General features: G+C 52.4%; 1 protein-coding gene across 1 annotated transcript; it reads left to right on the top strand.

Moving 5' to 3' along the window:
- The first annotated feature begins 1,580 nt into the window (after nucleotides 1-1,580).
- Nucleotides 1,581-13,463, top strand: IDH1 (isocitrate dehydrogenase (NADP(+)) 1). Its single transcript, XM_061574014.1, has 9 exons — nucleotides 1,581-1,741; nucleotides 5,435-5,559; nucleotides 6,584-6,875; nucleotides 7,623-7,728; nucleotides 8,363-8,540; nucleotides 9,407-9,558; nucleotides 10,400-10,540; nucleotides 11,444-11,606; nucleotides 12,314-13,463. The coding sequence occupies exons 2-9, from the start codon at nucleotides 5,438-5,440 to the stop codon at nucleotides 12,414-12,416; spliced, it is 1,257 nt and encodes a 418-aa protein (XP_061429998.1). The 5' UTR covers nucleotides 1,581-1,741; nucleotides 5,435-5,437; the 3' UTR covers nucleotides 12,417-13,463.
- The last annotated feature ends 111 nt before the right edge of the window (nucleotides 13,464-13,574 follow it).

Raw genomic sequence — 13,574 nt, 5'->3', positions numbered from 1 at the left:
CCGTTTATGTTCTGATGTGTACACGTGCAGCCCTTTTGTCACTCCACTGCTAAACGAGTGCTTCTCTACACCGTGGGGGGGGGGTTACTAAACGATACTCGTCAGTGGGTGGGCGAAGGTGAGGAGCATAGAACAGTGCAACAGTGGATTTTGCTGCACGCTGCCCCTCGCAACCAGCGGTGCGTGGTGGTCGCCCATCCAAGCACTGTCCTGGCCTCAACTCTGCTGATGTGAAACGAGATCGGGCGCTTTCCGGGCAGAGGAATTTCTGTAGTGAAATGTAGAGGTGCAGCCCTGAAACTATTTGCTCACGCCACTGCAGCTGCTGGAAGAGTTCTCCGCTCGAGGGAGTTCTCTGGAGCCCTCTCCACGATATTTAGTTGGTCTACTCTTCCACGCTGGTCTGACGCCTTGGCCATTCTGTTGTAAGGCAGTGCTCGTGGGGGGTATGGTTTACTGCGGCAGTGAAAGTCCCGCAGTTGACTGAGGCTCGGCCAGTCGTGCCTTGTTGTCGCCCGGCCTGTTGGTGGTGGGCGTGGGGCTGTCGGGGAGGGTGATCACGCCACCTTGGCTCCAACTCCCCCCACCGCTCCCCGCCCCGTTGGCCCATTCCGGCCAAAGTCCCTCCCCTCCTCCCGCACGTCCCCCTCCTTTGTGCGTCCTCGCAACGCAAACACGACGAGAGGCCGCTGTCGTTGCGTGCAGCGAATTCTTCCAAACAGGCGCACCCATTGTTCCATCTCGCGCAACCTCGTTTTCACCCCGGGCACAGCTAAATGCAGTGCGCGCTGTTAATTGCTGTGCCCATTGTATTTTGACATTCCGTACATTAGCCTGGACAAGATGCGCGTTCAACTTCATCACCATCAGCCGTAGTTGATCCACTGCTGGATAAATGCCTCCCCAAGCCGCCGCTTCTCATGACCCTGCGATGCAACAACGCTCCCCCTAGCTCGCACCTTGCACACGAGCTGATTTCATCGCACCGTCTCCCCTCGGGCGCGTTCCATTCCTTGTCATCCATAGTTTGTACAAATGCCTTCATGTTAAAGTGATTGCATCCTACACAGATCCATATCGCACCTCGGTGACATCAGCTTGTTTACGGTTTGAATCAGGGTTGCAATGCTACCGTCGCCGACAGCTGCGATTCGAGACCGCCATCCAGCAGTGGATAGGTCTAGGCTGTCGCCTGGTGAGACGAGTGAGTGAAATATTTGAAAACCGACTGAGTCACTGATGCAGTCATCGTCCAAACGGCGACGAACCCGTAAGTCGTGGATTGTCGCCTCTGCCAGGGCTCGCGAGAAGCCGCGGCGGCGGCGGCGGCGTGTGGGGAGTTCTTCACCCAGCAGCGGCCGATGGTGGCGATGACGATCATGCGCCAATTAATGTGGCCACCGGCTGACGGAGGGAATTAATAATGAATGGACGTGACGTCACCAACAGCTGATTGTCACCTCGTGTGGGCGTGGCCAGATCAGCTGGACGGGGCACGCCCATTGGCCGCGGCGATGAAGCGGTGGTGACGCACCTCGCGCGCCATTCGCCAGGGGGCCTCACGTGCAGGTGGCCCCGCCCCCTCGGCGCGAGGGCGGCTCCTCGTGCCCGGCGCCTTTAACAGAAGGCGGTGCCTCCATCTCGTCTCTCTCACCGCGTCTCTCTCTCTGTCTCTCTCACCTCGTCCTGTCACCTCGTCGTCTGTCTCGCCCCGGGTCTGCTTGTCGCCACGAGCACCCAGGTGAGGCGGCCGTGGCTGATTGATTCGCCGATCGGTGCCGCGGGTCGACGGTGTCCGCCTGGCGTCAGGGTCTGGCGCTCCGTGCTGGTCGATGTTGTACTTTGAGCTCTGGTCGAGCTCACTGCAGATTGCGCCGCGGCGTCGAGGGGTTTGCACGCACGGGTCGCCGTTTTCGGATCCGGGCTGTTGGTTTTAGGCGGGCAAAGGGGTCGGGTCAGGCGCCGTTGTTGCGGAGCGTTCAGGGGAGGCGGCGATGGGCAGCCTGGGGGGGGGGTGGTGGAGCAGCGGGGCTCAGGGCGAGGCCTCGGGTGGCCTCGGGTGGCGCTGTGGGGTCGCTGTGGGGTCGCTGACCCCCGTTGGTCCCTGCTGGAGCGACCCCGTGGCGGGAGGGATGCGAGACGCGACGCGGCGGGTCGAGACGGTCAGCGGCTCCCACCTCGCCCCGAGCCCCCTGGGAGAGGGCGAGGGAGGAGGGGACCAGGTGGGGACGAGGGAGAAGGGGACGAGGGGGGTGAGAGGGGTGAGGGGGGTGAGGGAGGGGGACGAGGGGGGTGAGGGGGGTGAGGGGGGGGTGAGGGGGGGGTGAGGGAGGGGGACGAGGGGGGTGAGGGAGGGGGGCGAGGGGGGTGAGGGGGTGGGGACGAGTTTTGTGTTTTTATTCGCGAGCCTCTTCCGGCGTGAGGTTGCAGTTTTTTGTTGGCAGAAGAGGAAGCGGTGAGGGCTGAGGAGGGACGAGGTGAGGGTGAGGAGGGGTGAGGGTGAGGAGAGACGAGGTGAGGGTGAGGAGGGGTGAGGAGGGACGAGGTGAGGGTGAGGAGGGGTGAGGGTGAGGAGAGACGAGGTGAGGGTGAGGAGGGGTGAGGTGAGACGAGGTGAGGGTGAGGAGGGGTGAGGGTGAGGTGAGGAGGGGTGAGGTGAGACGAGGTGAGGGTGAGGAGGGACGAGGTGAGGGTGAGGAGGGGTGAGGAGAGACGGGGTGAGGGTGAGGAGGGGTGAGGGTGAGGTGAGGGTGTGGTGAGGATGGGTGAGGTGAGACGAGGGGAGGGTGAGGAGGTGGTTGAGGAGCGATTTCTGTTGCTAGGCGACGAGACTCCGCTGGTCACGATTAATTGATCGACATTGATCCCCAGTTCAGATATCTGCATTGAATAATCGAGCATTGCAATCGATGTGTGCATGCACTTTAAATACAATTTCCCCCAAAGTGTTACGTTTAGGCTAACGGGGCGAGTGCGACTGCGCCAACGAGACAATTAAAATCGGAACGACCTCAGACGGGAGGCAAAAGGCGCTCGACTCCCCAATGGAATCGTGACCTGGAGAATCGTGGCGACGAATCGACTCGCGACGTTGACGCCGCGAACTCTCGACTCCCCCTGGCGGCTCGTGAGTGGCATCCCCGCAGGGGCCATTGCCGTGACCCCCGTGACTCGGGGTCATTTCCGTGACCCCCGTAGGGGTCAATACCGTGACCTCCGTGACTCGGGATTCCAGGACCCGGTCAACGTCAACCCGTCTACTCACGGGAGGGTGGGGGCAGTGCGGATTATCCTCGTAGCAAACGTAGCTACAGCACGAGCTGCTGCACGTGTAGTAGCTGCTGCACGTGTAGTAGTAGCTGCTGCACATGTAGTAGTAGCTGCTGCACGTGTAGTAGTAGCTGCTGCACGTGTAGTAGTAGCTGCTGCACGTGTAGTAGTAGCTGCTGCACGTGTAGTAGTAGCTGCTGCACGTGTAGTAGTAGCTGCTGCACGTGTAGTAGTAGCTGCTGCACGTGTAGCTGCTACAAATGCAACGGCCTCCGCACGTTCAAGGGCCCCGCGCTAAATGCTATCAAGCTATCAATTCCGGTTCAGTGATTCTGCACTTGCTCTATTACTATAGTACGAAACCGCCTTCAACTTTTATGAACGATTGGGTGTTTAAGGTTAGCCATTTGTATTATTTGGCTGTACAGAAAATGAAATAAACTCCTTTAAAAAGGTTTTTTTAAACGGTTTTATTAACAAGTTCGTTTAACTCGCGGTCGAGAAGTAGTCAATGATGCGGCACCTGCTCCCACGTCAACGCTGACTTGAAGTGATGACTTCGTTAACTCGTTGACACGGAGCGTGGCGCCTGCTTCTTGGGCGAGGCGATTCCAGAGTTTAGGGACCGTGGCGTTTTTGACCGACCCCAATAAATATTTAATTAATGAGCCGTTCAAACAAAATGCTAATTGCTTTAAAAGAGCAATTTAATTGATTAATTGACGCCGATTTTGATACAGGCGTGCATTGTCACCGGATCTCAGTAGGTGTGCAACATTTGGAATTAATTGGACAACAGGAAGTAGACGAAATTTTTATTCCAAGATTTGACCACGACAAACAGGAGTCAAGTTAAATAAAACCGTTGAAAAAAACAATTGCTTTACTATGCAAGTTGTTAAAAAATAGTATTTTAATATTTCTGTGTGTTTTTTTTTTTTGGACCCCTTTATAGCATATGCTACAGGCCCCCCACTAGCTTAATCCGGCACGGGGGGGGGGCACCACCTAGCATTGGGGGGCAATTCGAAGTGCTGTAGATGTTGATACACCGTGCACAGCGGCAGTCGCGTGCTACATGTTACCAGTCAAGAGCTGTCAACCCATGCGGATTGCCGTTTCAGGTCCATACAGCGGACAGCCGTTTCAATAGCGGCAATTATTTGTATCTGTGTGTCTCCCTCGCGACGATGGGACTTTGTAGGATGAACGTTGAGATTTACAAGGGTACGGGGTGACCAATGAAGTCTGAATTGGTCTGTAATAAGGGAGGGCACTGATAATGGGTTGATAGCTATTGGCTGTGTGAGTGCAGAGTTGTGCTCTACATATACACACACGCGTATGTATGTATATATGGAATTACAACCAGATGTCATGTCGACAAGATGAGAGAGCCGTGTGTGTTATTTGGATAAATTCTGCCTGTTGTTGTAAAACAACCGAGAGTCTTGCATTTGTGCTGAGCCAGGCAGCCAGCTCGAATTGATCAGCTGAGGGTCATGCGGCTGCTCGCTCAAGGGGTTTCAGATGAAAGGGTCACGTGCGGCTGATGATGGGTTTCCTTGGGGAGGGGCTTATTGGTTGGGAGGGCGTGAGAGGGTGGGGAGGATGATGATGATGAGGAATAATTCTAAACCATGATGGGGAATAATTCTAAGCCATGGCGGGGCAAGGCGCCCAGATGCATGTGTGACCTGTATAGGTGCTTGCTAACAGCACTTACCACCACAAACGATTAAAGGCTATATGGAGGTGCTGCTCAATGAACCTAAGGGGCCGTCCATAAATGACATCACGCACCTAGGGGGGGGGGGGGGGTCTGACTTTTTGTGAGGCCGTGTGACGAGGGGGGGGGGGGTCAAAAATCGTCCAAAATCGCGTGACGTCATTTATGGACGGCCCCTAACGACCCGAGTTCGATACCCACTCAAGGCCAACGGCAGTGACGATTATCTGGACCAGTCCTGGGCCTCCCCGAGGTCTACGCGACCTCAAATGAGCGCATGGTGCGGCGTGTACACATCGCCGCTCGAGAGACAAAGGCGGCCAGGCGTCGTGCTGGCCACCCACCCCCTCGTGTGCCATGCCGGCCTTTTATAGGTGCTGCTCGCTAATAGCATTTGCCCGTGTGAGACTGGATCTCTTCGTGTCCTGTGTTCAGACCATGTCGCAGAAAATCAAGGCCGGGCCGGTGGTGGAGATGCAGGGTGACGAGATGACGCGAGTCATCTGGGACCTCATCAAGGAGAAGCTCATTCTGCCCTACATCCAGATGGACCTCCACACGTGAGCACCACTTCTCACACACACCACCCCGCGCTTCACTACATGCGCACAGTGCCGAGAGCACAGTACCCGGTGTTCATCGTCCAACCACTCGCTGTACAGCACCTCGTGCTGGTCAATGCGAACTGCTTTTCGTGTTTAGTTTGTTGTCCTTCCCTCGCATCTCCGATTAGCCCATTTGGCTACGTACAATTGGCGCCCGACATTTATTCATTGTTAAATGCTCATGTAACTTAATTGTAAACATAATCTGCCCCAGCAGATTTTCACTACAGGGAATTATATTTGTTAGGTTGATTTACGTTCGTGCAGTATTTTGAACTCGTAGACGACAGTTGTTCGTGTGCTGGTTTCTGTTCCTTTCATCGCTGTGCTTAATTGTATTTGTTTTGCTAATGCCATTGTGGTGGCCCTGGTCACTCTTGAAAATCAGACTCATCCTGGTCTCGTTTGAGTTCTCAGCTGGTTAAACAATAATACATTTTAAAATTAAAACTCTGTGTAAGATATACTTCGTTTATGACCATAAGACTACACCCATTTTAAACCTGTAAAACAGTCTGCATTCAGCAGCTTTGCCCCTCTTTCCTCCTGATGACGATCGTTCGTGTTGTTTATTTTACCTATCTACGTGACTTTACCGAAAGACCCAAAAGAATATGAATTCCTGCAGTCACGAAAGCGTTAAGTCAAGATTTATTTAACATGCACTGCTGCAGTACAGTTCATTCTGTGGTGCAAAGTTGAGCCCACGTGCAGAGGATTTGGCTGCACAAGCAGCTGATATTTGCGAGAGGTGATAAGTGCCGCTAACCGCTCACAACCAGGGCTTAGTTTCTCACAGAATATTTTCTGATTCACTTATAGGCCGGAGTAGGCACGTGACTGGTAGCCACACCCGTAAGTTAGATGGTGCACTGTGTTTGCTATGGGGGGGTTCATAAATATATGTTCCGGACAGACCAGGCTTAAATTAAGCCCTGCTAAAAACCGACCTCGCGAACATCTTCCATGCCAACGGCAGGTACGACCTGGGCATGGAAAACCGCGATGCCACGGGCGACCAGGTGACGGTGGACGCGGCCGAGGCCATTAAGCGCTACAATGTGGGCATCAAGTGCGCCACCATCACGCCGGACGAGAAGCGCGTGGAGGAGTTCAACCTCAAGACCATGTGGAAGTCGCCCAACGGCACCATCCGTAACATCCTGGGCGGCACCGTCTTCCGCGAGGCCATCATCTGCTCCAACATCCCTCGCCTCGTCACCGGCTGGGTCAAGCCCATCGTCATTGGCCGCCATGCCTACGGGGACCAGGTGCGCGCTCGTGAACGGTGACACGTGCGGTGACTATGGGGCACCGTCCCTGCTTCACAGGGGCCTCCGTGTGAAGGGGTGGCGACTGGGCCGAGGACTGTCACAGCCGAGTGATTTTTCAGGTTGCATTGCACAGTAATTTGTGTGTCAGGCCTTTGATCAAATCCCCAGGAATGTTCCCATTCTCATCAAAGCGCGGAAGTTAAGCGGTTCCTTGCCAAACTACTGCTGGATGAGGGCTTCCCCATGCTATGCGGGTCATTTTGGTTATTTGTCCGTTTTTCACTTTGGTCAGTGTGGGCTGGTGATGGCGGAGAGCACAGACGTTGGAGCATAGAAGTACAGTGCGACAGAGGGTTTTTCTGCACTGCGCTCTACGGCCCTAGCTCGTAGCACCGCAGCCCTGTAACCAGCTGACGTGCACGGTGGTCACCCGCCTAAGCACTGTCCTAGCTCGGTCCTATCTGAAACGATCGGAGTCATTCCAGGTGATATGGTCACAGGCGGTTACTGTACCCGTGAGTATAGAATCTCGTTCATTTGCCAAGTGGACCTAGGGACGTGCCAAGAGAACCCAGGGTGCTGCCGTGTGTTCAAATAATTGTCACGTGTTCCGCTTATCGGCCTCACGGTCCCGCGGCCACTGATCCCGGCGTGGGCGTGGTCAGGGAAGGCAGCCGGTGTCAGGCGACGCTGAGAGGTGCCCCCCTCTGCGCTAACGCCACTGCTGTACTTCTCTCCCCGTAGTACATAGCCACCGACTTCGTGGTGCCGGGCCCTGGCAAGGTGGACATCACCTTTACCCCCAAAAATGGAGGAGTGCCGGTCACCTACACTGTGCACGAGTTCAAAGGTCAGCCGAGCTACGACCGTCCACTCAGAAACCGAGACACTTGCTGATGCGATGCTTATTCCACTCTGTCCCTCACCTTTGAACATTTCCGCGAAGACCATTAACGATTGACAGATGTCACCATGGCAACAGGCATTGCTGTACGCGTGAAGATGACTGCACGAGCCGCACGGTCTCCTGCTTTTTTACAAATCTGCGTGCATCGCAGTCTCGCTTGTGAGGACGGCCGTCGTCGCTGCCACCCATGGCAGTGGCCACACTTCCGCAGTAGCGGTTATTCACGTTCATCTTGGAGATCACGTCGAGCTAAAGTGCAGTGTTGGCAATTCAGAAAATGTTTCGCTCGATGTAGCAACTTTTCTGGTTTACCCCGCACCTCCAATTAGCATGGTTGGCTACGTATGGTGTGAAAGAAGTTCAACATACATGCAACAAAATTCTTAAAGTAACAAATAGTAATTTCCTGGGATGTGGACCCTAATCTGCCTTTGCGCTGATTCCAGGTTTTTGTAACGGATCTTGTGTCGGATTATTGAGTTTATTACTTGTTGGATTGTTTCGTGACGTTTATGTTGACTTGAGACGGTGCATCTCGTAACGTGGAGCGACTTTCCGCTTCGACTCTGATCTGCAGACGGTGGCGGAGTGACGATGGGAATGTTCAACACCGACGCCTCCATCACCGACTTTGCGCACAGCTCCCTCCAGATGGCGCTGGACAAGGGCTGGCCTCTCTACCTGAGCACCAAGAACACCATCCTCAAGAAGTACGACGGGCGCTTCAAGGACATCTTCCAGGACATCTACGAAAAGTAAGAGACTCGTGCCGTGAAGGGGGGTGTTGTAGGAGGCTGGCCGGCTCGGGTCCACAATGCGCCGGCAATGCTGAGGAGCTGGGTTCTAATCCAGGTTTCAGACATCCATGGATAGACTGAGTTCTCAAGTGTGGTGAGTTTGGTGGTTCCAGCCCAGTTAACAATGGCTTCATTTAATATATATTCCAGGATAATGTTTTTTATTTATCCAGGAAAGGATCACGGAGTGTCCAGATAGTTTTGTCATTGGGATTCTGCATTGAGATGGTTAATAAGTGCTCGCTTGACAAGAAGTTCAATCATGCATTTAGTACCAAATATATATTTCTCTCATAAAATGTAAGAGAAAATCAGATTTATAACTATTTAAAATAACGTTATTTATTTAAACATGGGAGCCATTGTGTCACAGGATTGTGAAGCATGGGGACAACCTGGGTATGCCTTCATCCACCAGGGAATTGATCATGGCGGATGATAATGATGATGATGAAGTTTATAGGGCATAGACAATCACCCAGGAAGTTGGAGCGTCTCCCCCTGCCGTGCCGAGCGTGCCTCCGCGCAAGGCAGTACAGCAAGTTTATTAATTTCCATCTATGTATGGGGATTGAAGTGTTACCTCCATCGCATGTGTGGGTTTTCCTCGGGTACTCTGGTTTCTTCCAACATGTATGAATAACTCATTCATGGAGTTCGCCAAACATCCTAATATAAGGCCCCAGAGCTTGGGAAATTGTTGCCGCCAGTTCTGGCTGCCTTCGGTGGTTTCCTCGAATCGTCCTCTCTCAAGAGAGATGATGATTCGAGAGAGAATGAGAAATTGAGAATGAATGAAAAACTGCACGTGCATATGTGTCCAGGGACTACAAAGCCAAGTATGAAGCGAAGAACATTTGGTACGAGCATCGGCTCATCGACGACATGGTGGCTTACGCCATGAAGTCGGAAGGCGGCTTCGTGTGGGCGTGCAAGAACTACGATGGCGACGTGCAGTCCGACTCCATCGCCCAGGGTACCGTTGCACACCCCGCCGCGCGTGTCCACGTTCGTTTGGTGGAAATTAGACGAAGGTGTTGACAACGCGAGGGCTGGGACGACTAGATAGCCACTGCCATTGCTATGAGGTGTGTAACTTAGATGCCATTTAATACGTTAGATTACCAATTACAATTTAGATACAAATTTCCAATTTCTTTGAAGTGTACTTTAGTATTTTTAAACACTTTTGCTGAGCACAGACTCATTGGCCCAAAACGTAAAGCAGCCAGCAACAAACAGCACGATCATGTTGTAATATAAAGAGTTGACACGTTTTTTTAAATGAGCAAGGTTATTATTGAAAGAGCTTCGGGAAAAGGGATGATGGGAAGGAATTCCACAGTGGAGCAGTGTGAGGGAGGATGCAGAAAGAGGAGTGTTGTGGCTCGCAGTGTGGAGAGCGAGCTAATGGGTGGGCGGGCGAGCGGGTGGGCGGATGAGCAAATGGGCGAATGGGCGGGCGGGGGAGCGAGCAAATGGGCGGGCGGGCGACTTGAGTATTGTTGCGACCTGCGGTACGGTGGTTGAGCTCGGTGGGGATGAGACGAAACAGTCGAGAATCTGGTAAACGGAGTCCTCAACATGGGTGAAGGCATCAACGAGTGAAGTTAACGTTCACGGGAGTAGTAACGATGGTAGTGGCAATGGAAGAGTGGTAAGGAGTCGACCGACCACCGACAATGAAACTCCATATCTAAACGACGTGTCATTTAGAGTGAGCTGAAAGCCGTACGGGCGCGACGTGCGGCGCGACGTGCGAGCGCGACGTGCAAATGTGATGTGCGTGACGTGGCCTTGCGGCGGGCTCCCCGCAGGCTACGGCTCGCTGGGCATGATGACCAGCGTGCTGTTGTGCCCCGACGGCAAGACGGTGGAGGCGGAGGCGGCGCATGGCACCGTCACGCGCCACTACCGCATGCACCAGCAGGGCAAGGAGACGTCCACCAACCCCATCGGTAACGCTGCGTCGCACGGGGCAGTTCACCACGCACTACTCGCACGGGTTACAAGGGTAGTTATTTTACTTTGGTGAATAGAAATTTAGGAACGATTTTCACATTTATTCTTGACCTGAAATAAAATTTAACCGTTTTAGTCAATTTACACCAACAAATCTGGTGGAGCGGTGGCACACTGGGTAGCGCACCACCCTACGAACCTGGCAATGAGTTCAATTCCCGGCTGTCGCTAACCTCAGTAGCGAGCGATATCTGAACTGCCCGAAGCCCCTCCCTCCACCCTTCTCCATTCCACGAGTGACCAGCGTGGCGACGCACTCTCAAACAACGACCTGCCTGGCCTGTGGATGCCATCAGCTAGCAGTGGATTGACACACTGGGCTGCCCACATTACACACATGTCATGTAACCGTTTAATCATCCACACCCAGTGAATCACAACACCATTTCAGTTGTCGTATGGGTTGTGTATTCTTGGTGCTTTAAGGGCCATGCAAATTTAGGCGCTTAATGTGATGTTACAAACACAAATGTTAATCCTTTGTTATTCTGTTGATGCTTATTTACCGAGGAAAGCCTCCCTGAGTCTCAAGACTGCCAGGTGTTTGCAGTCAGGGGTGATATTGCTGCTGTGTTTAATCCCAATTGAGTAGTTCGCAGGTCAATTTTTCATCATTGGGATCTTTAGCCAATACAAGTTATGTTGTTTATTTTAGTTATGGGACAAAACCATACAGCACAGAGGGAGAACATATAAACCCTACAAAGTAATATGCCTGAATCTGGTATAGAACCGAGGTCCTTCTCGCTGTGAGGCACACCCATTACCACTGCCACCCACCCATTTGTAATTGACCAGCGGCAGAACCTCTTCCACCCCACCCCTCCCTCCGGACTTAGCATCGGTGTTTGCGTGGACGCGGGGGCTGGCTCACCGGGCCAAGCTGGACAACAACGTGGAGCTGACGCGCTTCTGCTCGGCGCTGGAGGCCGTGTGCGTGGAGACCATCGAGGCCGGATTCATGACCAAGGACCTGGCAGCTTGCATCAAGGGACTTCCCAAGTAAGGCTCCTTTCACGTCACTCGGCAGTGGGTCGATCATGGCCGATGATGATGTCAATATGCACATTGCGATCATTGAATTAAAGGCTCCCTATAACAATAGATTCTTATGTATTACAGGATATAGATTTTGTACAATATTGTGTTGTTTTATTGCCCCATTGTGAAGGTGCTCTTGCCACTAACATTACATCTAAATAAGTAATATTTAAAAAAAACTTTTTTAAAAACACGCTTTAATGAAATGTACCGTACGAGTAATGGCACAACTCCACGACTCCAGGAAGTGGCCCGAAGCTTGCCATAACGTAAGGGACCGTGGTGATTTACAGCCAACGTCAGTTGAGCGTGGACAATTAGACCCAAGCCGAAACATATGATAGAATATAGTATTGTCATCAGTATGACATAAGTATACCAAGTTTGCAGTCGATACCACATTGGGAAGTGGGTTAAAATTGAGTTACAAGATTTGAGGATACAACAATAGACAGAGTGAGTTAATAAAAAGCGTGTAATTATATTGCATTAGAGACCTATTAACCTTGACTCATACATGTAGAGATCCAGACCCACACTCCTTGCCCCTCTTCTCTCTGCCTTTAACAGACTGCCTCTTTCTCTCTAAACAATAATTGTTTCGTTTTTGTGAAACATCTCGAGCTGCGGTCACAGAGACCCCCCCCCCCACACATTGCGTTGTGCAGCGTGAAACAGGGCGACTACCTGGAGACGTTCGCATTCATGGACAAGCTGGCCGACAACCTCAAGATCAAGCTCTCCGCAGACTCCCCCCCCCACAAGCTGTGAGATCCTCACCGCCTTCCAGCCAGCCAACCCGCCTGCCAGTCCAGCCACCGCGCATCTGATCCGCATTGCCCAGCCCGCCACGGGCATTTGCGAGCCAAGCGCACCGCACGGCACCTCCTCCCACTGACCCCCAGGTAGCGGTTAAACAGCCGAGCAGGTGAGATTCTTTACCGCGCTCGTTTGAGCGAGTTGCCACGGCAGGTGAAATGCCCAGCGCAGGTGGCGGTGGAGTGACCTCTGCTGGGTTCACTAGCCACTGGGAGTTGATGCCGTATAACCTCGAATGACACCAGACTTGGACCACGTCAAGGTGTAGTGCACGCAACACGTGTACTGTGTACTACGTGTAGGGTGGCTGTTACATGCGTTACACTTTAACTGGGGACATTGGTAACCGTGCGTATGACACTTGGGGTGCCGTCATTATCTGGTCGAGGTGAAATCTCCCACATCCATGAAGTGGAAGGAATCCTTTTGTCTTTGGAGCCGACCTCTACCTCTGTGCAGGTTAGCAGAATGATGAATGCATTCCTGTTAATATTTCTGTTTGCTCCAAAGATTGAGTTTTTCTTAAACATTGTGCTTGTGCAGATTTTCGCTGCTCAATCCCCTGTGCCTTGTGGTTCGGATGAGGCAAGGGCAGCTGCGTGGTTTATAAACAACCGGAATGCCTACTGAAGAATTGCAACTATCAGTAACTGTGGAGTCATTGACCAAGGTTCACGTTAACCTGTGTGCTCAAGGTTTATGCACAAGTTGAACGGTTAAGCATTTTACAAATGCTTAATTTCAGAATTCTTCATGTGTGACCTGTGGCGGTCTCACGTGACAAGGCCTTGTCGTATAAAGGCTTTTCACGAGTCATTTTTATACGCTGTGAACTAGGAAGGAGTTTTTTTAGCGATGAGTTGTATGGACTACTGTGATTCAAATCAGTCAATGCAAACAACACTGCTGTTGGTCAGTTTACCCATGTGGTTGTACTTAGGAGTAATTTTCGGAACACGAAGCATTGGTTTAACTAATAAAACCACAATGTCAACACCTGCCTGTCTGATGTAGTGGCCATTTATTGCCAGTAGCATCACCACCCATCTCATCCATACTGCATTCCACTATCACACTACAGGTTACAACACTGCTGTCTTCGCTTTCCCA

This window comes from Lethenteron reissneri, chromosome 7 (assembly GCF_015708825.2).
Source record: "Lethenteron reissneri isolate LAM-NWPU_2019-01 chromosome 7, ASM1570882v1, whole genome shotgun sequence".
Lineage (NCBI taxonomy): Eukaryota > Metazoa > Chordata > Hyperoartia > Petromyzontiformes > Petromyzontidae > Lethenteron > Lethenteron reissneri.
The sequence above is the reverse complement of the archived record's forward strand: the minus strand, read 5'-3'. Positions and strand labels throughout refer to the sequence as shown.